The sequence below is a fragment of the Scyliorhinus torazame genome, chromosome 14, assembly GCF_047496885.1.
Source record: "Scyliorhinus torazame isolate Kashiwa2021f chromosome 14, sScyTor2.1, whole genome shotgun sequence".
Taxonomy (NCBI): Eukaryota; Metazoa; Chordata; class Chondrichthyes; order Carcharhiniformes; family Scyliorhinidae; genus Scyliorhinus; species Scyliorhinus torazame.
This window is the reverse complement of record NC_092720.1, coordinates 134,634,861-134,643,792: the sequence shown is the minus strand read 5'-3', so window position 1 is coordinate 134,643,792 and position 8,932 is coordinate 134,634,861. Positions and strand designations below refer to the sequence as shown.

At 48.0% G+C, this 8,932-nt stretch overlaps 1 protein-coding gene across 6 annotated transcripts in view; it reads left to right on the top strand.

Moving 5' to 3' along the window:
• The first annotated feature begins 925 nt into the window (after window positions 1–925).
• The window catches only part of sned1 (sushi, nidogen and EGF-like domains 1), a 376,981-nt gene continuing 368,974 nt past the window's right edge, over window positions 926–8,932 (top strand). For all 6 annotated transcript variants that reach the window (XR_011934549.1, XM_072474925.1, XM_072474927.1 and 3 more), the window contains exon 1: window positions 926–1,198. Coding sequence is in view for 5 of the 6 variants with exons in the window: in XM_072474925.1 (XP_072331026.1) it covers window positions 989–1,198 (210 nt within the window). In the remaining variant the exon portion in view is untranslated. The remainder of the gene's footprint in view (window positions 1,199–8,932) is intronic.

The window sequence follows — 8,932 nt, the reverse complement described above, 5'->3', positions numbered from 1 at the left end:
GCCCATTCCAATTTCCCAATCCAATTCCTCAATATTTCTTTCCCTCCCAATTTGATTGTTCAGTGCGTCAATCACTCCCAATACACTTCAGTGTATTTATCCTATCTCCAGGTGCAATATTCCCATATGTTTGTTTCTCTCAATTTGATCTTTCAATGTGCCTATCCTTCCTTCTACTGTCTTTCTGTTATCTATTTCAGTAATTGGAAAAGAATGTGTTACTCTGGAACAGTGATGGATGTGCAGTTTAATGAAAATGTGTGGGGTATTTACACAGTATCTAACCCGTTCTGAAACCTGATGTGGGTGTACATCTCCGGACGAAGTGACAGTAGTGTGTAACCCATGCAGTACCTGATCTTTTGATACTGGACGGGAACAATTGTAGTGGGGTCTTAGTACTCCAAATATAACCTGTGCTGTACCTGACCTGGGACCTCTTGATCAAACAATACAGAAAGAAGCTTTGTTATTGAGAACTAGTAATCTTATTGAAAAGTGTAAACTGTTAACTTTCCATTGTGCTGAATGGTGTGGCTTTGATGTATATTTTTTTCAATTTCCCTCTGTCTGGAATGATTTTTAATCAGGAAGGTGTTTATATTAAGTGTAGCGTTGCTGTCTGAAAAGGGGCTTCAACAATAACCCATTACCAACTCTCTAGTTTGCAGAGTTCAGTTTTAAGCAGGAAAGTTTTTTTTCTCCTCTGGTGGGGATAAGAGTTGCTGAAGTTCACGGTGATTGGGCAGCGGAGTGCCAGCCCCCCGAATTTGATTGGACACTGGGTTGCCAGTCAGGTTGGGTGTCAGTTTCCAGAGGTGTGATTGGCTGGAATCCCTGCGGGGGGGGGGGGAGGGGGGGGGGGGGGGCTCGCATTGTGGATGCCGGGACCCCCCGGTGCAGCACACATTCACTCACGCTCTCCAGGTGACTCGGGCTGCCCGGAGAGGCTCAGAGACAAGCGGCGGACGGGGCTGCCCGCGGCAGGATGGAGCGGCGGCTCGGGGCACTGCTGGTGGCCGGGGTTGTGCTGGGGCTGCTGGAGGAGACCGGCGGCTCGGTCCCGCTGAGCGACTTCTACCCCTTCGGGCTGGAGCAAGGGGACACGGTCAATGCCAAAGTGGACGACGGAGGATCGGGGCTGGTGGAGATTTCGCTAGCCTTTCCCTTCTTTGGAGAGAGGCACTCCGGGCTTTACGTGAGTCAGATTTGGTCTTCACTGGTCAGCTTCACAGAGCCACTCGTTTCTCTCTCTCTCTATGCCCCTCTCCTTCTGTCATGACCCACGACTGGCATATGATGCCAACCCGCTACATTGCCACCCCCTCGCCCTCTTCCCCATTTGCGCTGTCACCTCAACCCCCACCCCACCCCCCTCTACGATGGAGCCCGTCAATATTCAGAATGGACACCTCTCTGACCCCCACTCTCCATTCTCGGTCAGCCCAGGAGCCTGGCCACACTGCCTTGTCCCTGTGTACACCTTGCCTGCCTCCAGCTGTCTACCTAGCCCTTTCTGTGTGTCAGGCAATGAATGTAATCCAGCATGAACTCTCCACCAGTGCAGAACACTGAGCACTGTACCTGCCTGTGTTAGAGACTGAGGCTGTAGCTGTCCATTGTTCCACCCTGGTTACTCTTCCTCGTCCATGACTATACTCTGGGGTTTTTTGCCTTTTCACATTTATACACCCTGGACATCCTACCCGCCCAGTATTCTACACCAGGCACTCTGCAAAGTATTCCACAATGTGTGCTCGATTTACTCGTTCTGATAGTCTGAATGCTTCGCCAATTCAACGTACACTGCGCAATCTGCCTGTCCGCTATGGTTTCTTAAATGTTTATTATTACACATTGGCCATTTGGCCAATTATTGTTAATTTGGTTCTGTATTTGTTATTAAATACCAGATTCTTAGCTGTCCATCAGCTCTGCCTGCTAGTATGCATATCCCAGGCACTTCACCTGCCCTTTATAATACACTGGGCACTCTGGCTTCTAATTATTATGCACTTTCTTCCCCATGCTAAATATTTTATACCGGGTTCTCTGGTCTTCATTATCTATATCCGGATGATGTAGACGGGCTGGTCAGATGGGCAGAACAGTTGCGAATGGAATTTAACACTGAAAATGTGAGGTGATGTATTTTGGGAGAACTAACAATGCAAGGGAATATTCAATGAATGGTAGAGCACTTGAAAGGACAGAGGACCAGAGGGACCTTTGAGTGCATGTCCAAAGATCCCTGAAGACAGCAGTGGCAGGTGGATAAGGTGGTTAAGAAGACATATGGGATATTTGCCTTTATTGGCCGAGGCATAGAATATGCAAGGAGGTTATGATGGAGCTGTATAAAATGCTCGTTTGGCCACTGTTGAGTACCATGTGCAGTTCTGCTTGTCCCATTAGAGGAAGGATGTGATTGCGCCTGAAAGGAGAGTCACCAGTATGCTGCCTGGACTGGGGCATTTCAGCTATAAAGAGAGTCTGGATAGGCTGGGGTTGTCCTTAGTGCAGAGAAGACTGGGAGTGAGGGGACGGGGACGGGGACGGGGGGGGGGGGGAGACACCTGATTAAGGTGTACAAATTTGAGGGATATGGAAAGGGTGGACAGGGAGAAACTTTTCCGCTTTGGAGAAGGGTGAATAACAAGGGAGGTACACATTTATGGTAAGAGGCAGGAGGTTTAGAGGGGATTTGAGGAAAAACATTCTTACCCAGAGGATGGTAGGGATCTGCAACTCACTGTGTGAAAGGGTGATAGAGGCGGGAACCCTCAGCATTTAAAAGACATTTAGACAAGCAATTGAAACACTACAATGCAGAAAGCTACGGACCAAGTGCTGGAAAATGAGATTAGAATAGATCGGTGCTTGATGGCTGGCACAGACACAATGGGCCGAAAGGCCTCTTTCCATGTTGTAAAACTCTGTGACTCTATACCCTCCAAAACTCTTTCTCTCTTTGTCATCCTTTCCCTCAGTACCCTTCAGTATTTGTGGCGGCACGGTGATTAGCACTGCTGCATCACAGTGGCAGGGATCTGCGTTTAGTTCCGGCTTTGGGTGACTGTTTGGTGTTTGCACTTTCTCCCTGTCTCTGTGTGAGTTTCCACCGGGTGCTCTAGTTTCCACCTACAGTCCAAAGATGTGCAGGCTAGCTGGATTGGCCATGCTAAATTGCCCCTTAGTGTCCAAAAGGTTAGGCAAGGATAGAGTGGGGAGTGGGTGCTCTTTCGGACGGTCGGTGCAGATTTGATGGGACAAATAGCCTCTTTCTGCACTGCAGGGATTCTATGATTCACCAGCTACTGGTCAGTGTTATACTGTAAGGATTAGAATATGCTAAACTCTACTCTGATGTTGTAAGAATTTAATTCACAGACCAATCAGACAGTTTCTGTATATGCCAGAGTTAACCCATGTGTTGGAAAGGTCCTGTGAGAAACAGGCAGGCAGATTAATATACCATGTGGATTTATAGACTGGAGGCAAGTATATAACCATCTGCCCAAAGCAAATTACAGTGGAATGATAATGTATTGCTGGTTTCAACAACAAGCTGCATTTATATACCGCAGTAAAGCATTACTGATAAAACATTATCAGTAATGTTTTATTTTTATCACCTGAGACACACAAGGAGATAACCAAAAAGGTGAAAGGAGGTGGGTTTTATGGAACTCCTTTCAGGAGACGAGAGTGGTAGAGCCAGAGAGGTTAAGGGAGGGAATTTCTGAGCATCTGAAAGCGCAGCCGCCAAAGGTCAGCAATTAAAATCCACGAGGTGCCCGAATTGGAGGAGCGCAGAGAGTTTGAAGGCTTGCAGAACGGGAGGAGGGCGGCAAGGTCATGGGTTGACCTGAAAACGAGGGCTTCACATTCGAGCGTCGTCAGACTAGGATCTGTTGTAAGTCAGCAAGCACAGGAGTGACAAGGGAACAAGAGTCGGTGTGAGTTAAGGTGCAGCCAGCAGAGTTTTGGATGAACACCAGTTTTATATTGGCTGAGGATGGGAGGCTGGCCAGAGAGCTTCACAAGAGTCAAGTCTAGAGGTAACAAAGCGATAGCTGAGGGTTTCAGCAGCAGGTGAGCTGAGGCAGGTTTGGAGTGGGACGATGTTGTGGAGGTGGAAGTAGGTGATTGGTGAAGGGACAAATACGTGATTTCAATCTCTAACTGGGGTCAGACGCCCAAACCAAGGTTGGGAATGGTCGAGCTCGGTTTCACACAGGTGCCAGAGAAAGTAATGGGAAATATGGTTCCGAGTGCAGACAATGGTTTCAGTCTTTCAAATATCTAGTTGGGAGAAAAAAAAATCCTGTTTGTCCAGCAGTGGATGTTAGATGAGTAGGGTGACAAATCAGAGACAGTGAACCAATCAGGGGGGTAGATGGTGAGGTAGAGCTGGGTGTCATCAGCATATTGTGTGTAATCGAATGGTGTGTTTTTTGATGATACCACTGAGGGGCAGTGTGTGGATTTGAAATAAAAGGGGTCATTACAACATCTGTGTTTTTCAAATGTGTCCCATGACAGCCCACAAGTCAGTAAACAAGTGGTAGCTCTGTATCAGTGACTTGAGAATGTATTATGAATGTTTGCCCATGACAAACTTCTGTATGTATACTGGCTCCTGACTATTGCTGGAGAATTGTTTTCCATATTGTGGGTCTTGATTAGGTACAATGGTGGCTCATGGACATATTTCTTGTCCTGTTTAACCATTGGTTTGATATTACACTGGAGCTGGTGCTACGGAAGCTGGAGTCCCTCTGAATGAGACGCACAGTGCTACTAGGCACTTCTGCCATAGTGAACCCACACTGCGACAGGTACTAGCACTGGTATTCAGAACATGCACTAATAGCTTCCTGTTTGGCTGACCTTGCGCACATTTTCCAAATTGGAACATGTGGGTCCACTGAACGCATTTGTCACTATGTGGATATTGTAAAGCACACAAAGGGTTTATGTAATGTTACTACTCTAGTCACTAGGTGGTGCTAAAGAGCAACCATCTAAATACCACATGCCTCCTTGACTTCTGGGAGGTAGATGGAGCCAGTGGAAGAGAGCAAGACAGAATAACTGAGATAGCTGAACTAATAGTATAGTTAATAGTGTAGATGTGTAGTGCAATCTTTACTTAACTAATTCCTTAGTTATATGTTCGAATCTAATTCAGTGTAGTGTAATAAATTAGCTTTGTTTATTAAACACAGCTTGCTGTTCTTTGTTAGCACTACAACCTTCACCATCCTGAAAGAACTAAAAAAAAAAGAACACAACAGTATTTGCTTGTCATGCAAAAGCTGTGCTTGCAAGAGGGATGCGTCTTACTGGTGCCATTTAAAGGACCAGTCATTCAACTTCCCGATAAGGTGACATTGTGTGCTCTACGATTGGAAAGTGAGCGGAGTGTTTCGGAAGTGTTGGGATGAGTATCTGGATTTTGCAGGGAATGTGGCTGCATCCTGACAGGGAGGGCAGAGGACCTGGTGAGCTGTCCACACAAAGGCTGTAACAGGCAAGAGGCTTTAGTCACAGTGCCTCTGTGACTGCACCACAACAGATCCATCAGAGGGCTGAGGAGAGGGGAAGCTCTGTATGGAGGGAGGAGGAGGAAGAGGCTGTGTCCATGGCACTTTGCCCCAGACTGGCTGTTTGTGAATGCTCACTCAAACCTTTGTTCCCTTAGGACAGCACACCTTTACCACCATATCCCACCTATTCATTCACCTGAAACATCCCATCACAATTCCCTCTTCGCCGGAATCATATGATGTCAAAGAATATCTTCAGTGCAGAAGGAGGCTATTTTACCCTTCATATCTGCACCAACTCTCTGAAAGAGTAGACGACCTCGGCCCACTGCCCCACCCTATCCACATAAACCTGTGACCTTTGGACACCAAGAAGCAATATAGCATGACCAATCCACCTAACTTGCACATCTTTGGACTGTGGGAGGAAACCGGAGAACGCGGAGGAAACCCATGGGGAGAATGCGCAAACTCTACACAGTCACCTAAGGCCGGAATTGAACCCAGGTCCCTGGCGCTGTGAGGCAGCAGTGCTAGCCACTGTGCCGCCCAATCATGCAATAAAAGTAGCTAGCACTCGTGCCTTAGCATTCTCATCGAACAACACACCTAATGATCCCAGCAAAAAAAAGTAACTAATTGCCCTTGTGTATTCCCATAGCACCTGTCACGTAGGTGCCCCTGCCTGTCCAAGCGCTCCGACACCCTTGGCTGCAGCACTGCTGGTGGGAGGCTGCTGACTTTCGTGAGGCAAGATGGCAGATGGCCTAGCAGGATGCCTTCAGGCACCTCTGTGAGTCTTGTGGGCCTGGCTTAGGAATGCACACCTCATCATGGATGGCAGCACTCTGGGCTGGCTGGCTGCCAGACAACAGGGAGAGTGGCAGCGGTGGGAGCATAAATGCTGTCACCCTGAGCAAGGACAGCATCTTCCTGTTCCAAAATGTCACTGCCAATCCTCAGGTCCAACACATCAGCATTCCTGATAATCTGCTGGAAGGCAAGTTGTTGGCTATAAGTGCCTGTCTGCCCCTGTCAACACTGACCTCACAGCCATGATGGGCTGCATGGCAACAAGCAGTAAGTCCTGTCAAGGAGTTGGTAACTATCTCCACACTGGAGTGGATAAGCTTGAAGCTCTGCGTAATGCCCTGCACTGCACTATGTTGGAGCTGGATGTCTCCATCTTCCCAGACAGCGACAGGAGGCAGGCCAACCAATGCACTCAACATATCACTGTTCATGGTCATCAGAGTCCTCCTCTATGCCACCCCATCAAAATCCTCGTGTGAGCCCTCTCCAGCAGATCCTAATTCTCCACTCTCCTCTTAAGCTTACAGGTTGCCAGCAGCTGAGCTGGTGTCAGGTCAATGACAGGGCATCTACGTCAGTACTGCCATGTTGCTTTCACTCCTCTTCCTGAGGCTGCTTGGGCTGGGTAGATGGCAGCTCTTGAGTGAACAAAAGTAGAAAATCAGAAAGGGCAGTTTTGGCTGAGGGAAGCGCAGTAGTTTGGAAAGCTGAAAGTCCATTGCCATACTCTCAGCCGCTTACGCAGCATGCCATATGGCATGGTGAGGTAGCTCAACACCATGCAGGACACAGCAGGCCGCCTGATTGGCACCCTCTCTGCAAACACTCACTCCCTCCACCACAACACACAGTCGCAACCATCTATAAGATGCGCTTTTTAAACAAAATAATTTAAGGTATGTCGGCGGCACTGGCTAGGCCAGCATTTATTGACATCCCCTGGTTGTTGGCTATAAAAGCTTGAATGCTCCTGTCAGCACTGACATCACAACCATGATGGCTTGCAGGTGGTGGTGAGCTGCCACCTTGAACCACTGCGACCCATGTGCTGTTAGGGAGGGGGTTCCAGGATTTGACCCAGCGACAGTAAAGGAATGGCGATTTATTTTCAAGTCAGACTGGTGAGTGACACGGTGGGGAAACCTCCAGGTGGTAGTGTTTCCATCTATCTGCTGCTCTTGTCCTTCTAGATAGTAGCAGTTGTGGGTTTGGAAGGTTCTGTCTAAGGTGCTGTGATGAGTTCCTGCATTGCATCTTCGCAATGGTGCACCCTGCTCCTATTGTGCATTGGTGGTGGAGCGGGGTGAATGTTTGTCGAAGGGATGACAATCCAGTGGGTTACGTTTTTGTGGATGGTGCCGAGCTTCTTGAGTTGGTTGGAGCTTTACTCATCCAGGCACGTGGATCACACTCCTGACTTGTGCCTTGCACATGGTGAACAAGCTTAGGAGATTCAGGAGGCGACTTACTTAACCACAGGGTTCCTAGCCTCTAGCCTGCTCTGGTAACCACAATACTTATATCGTCTGTCAGTTTAGTTTCTGGTCAATGTTAACCCCCAGGATGTTGATTGTGGGGGATTCAGCGATGGTAATGCCATTGAATGTCAAGGGGCAATGGTTTGATACTCTCTTGTTGAAGATGGTCATTGCCTGGCACTTGTTTGGCACTATTGTACTTGCCACTTGTCAGCCCAAGCCTGGATGATGTCCAGGTTTTGCTGCATTTAGACTGGACTGCTTCTCTCTGAGGAGTCGTGAATGGTGCTGAACATTGTGCAATCATCAGCGAACCTCTCCACTTCTGACCTAATGATCGAAGGAAGTTCATTGATGAAGCAGCTGAAGATGGTTGGGCCCAGGATACTACTCTGAGGAACTTGAGCAATGATGTCCTGGAACTGAGATGATTGACCTCCAACGACCACAACTATCTTCCATTGTGTGATGTATGACTCAAACCAGTGGAGAGTTTCCCCCTGGTTCCCATTGACTCCAATTTTGCCAGGACTCCTTGATGCCACACTTGGTCAAACGCTGCCTTGATGTCAAGCGCAGTCACTCTCGCCTCACCTCTGGAATTCAGCTCTTTTGTCCATTTTTGAACCAAGGCTGTAATCAAGTCAGGAGCTGAGTGACCCTGGCAGAACCCAAACTGAGGGACAGTGAACAGGGTATTGCTGAGTAAGTGCCACTTGATAACACTGTTGATGAACCTTTTCATAACTTTACTGATAATAAAGAGTAGACTGATGGGGCAGTAATTGTCCGGGTTGGATATGTCCTTCTTCTTTACAGGACATACTTGGGCAGTGTCTTTGCAGTGTCCAGTGTCAAGTGCCTTTAGGGGTTTCTTGATACCCTGTGGAGTGAATTGAATTGGCTGAAGACTGACATCTGTGATGCTGGGAACCTCTGGGAGAGGCAAAGATGGATAATCCACTCAGCACTTCTGGCTGAAGATGTTTACAAATTGTTCAGCCTTGTCTTTTGCACTGATGGACTAGACTCCACCACCATTGAGAATGGGGCTATTTGGGGAGCCTCTTACTCCAGTGTGTTGCTTAA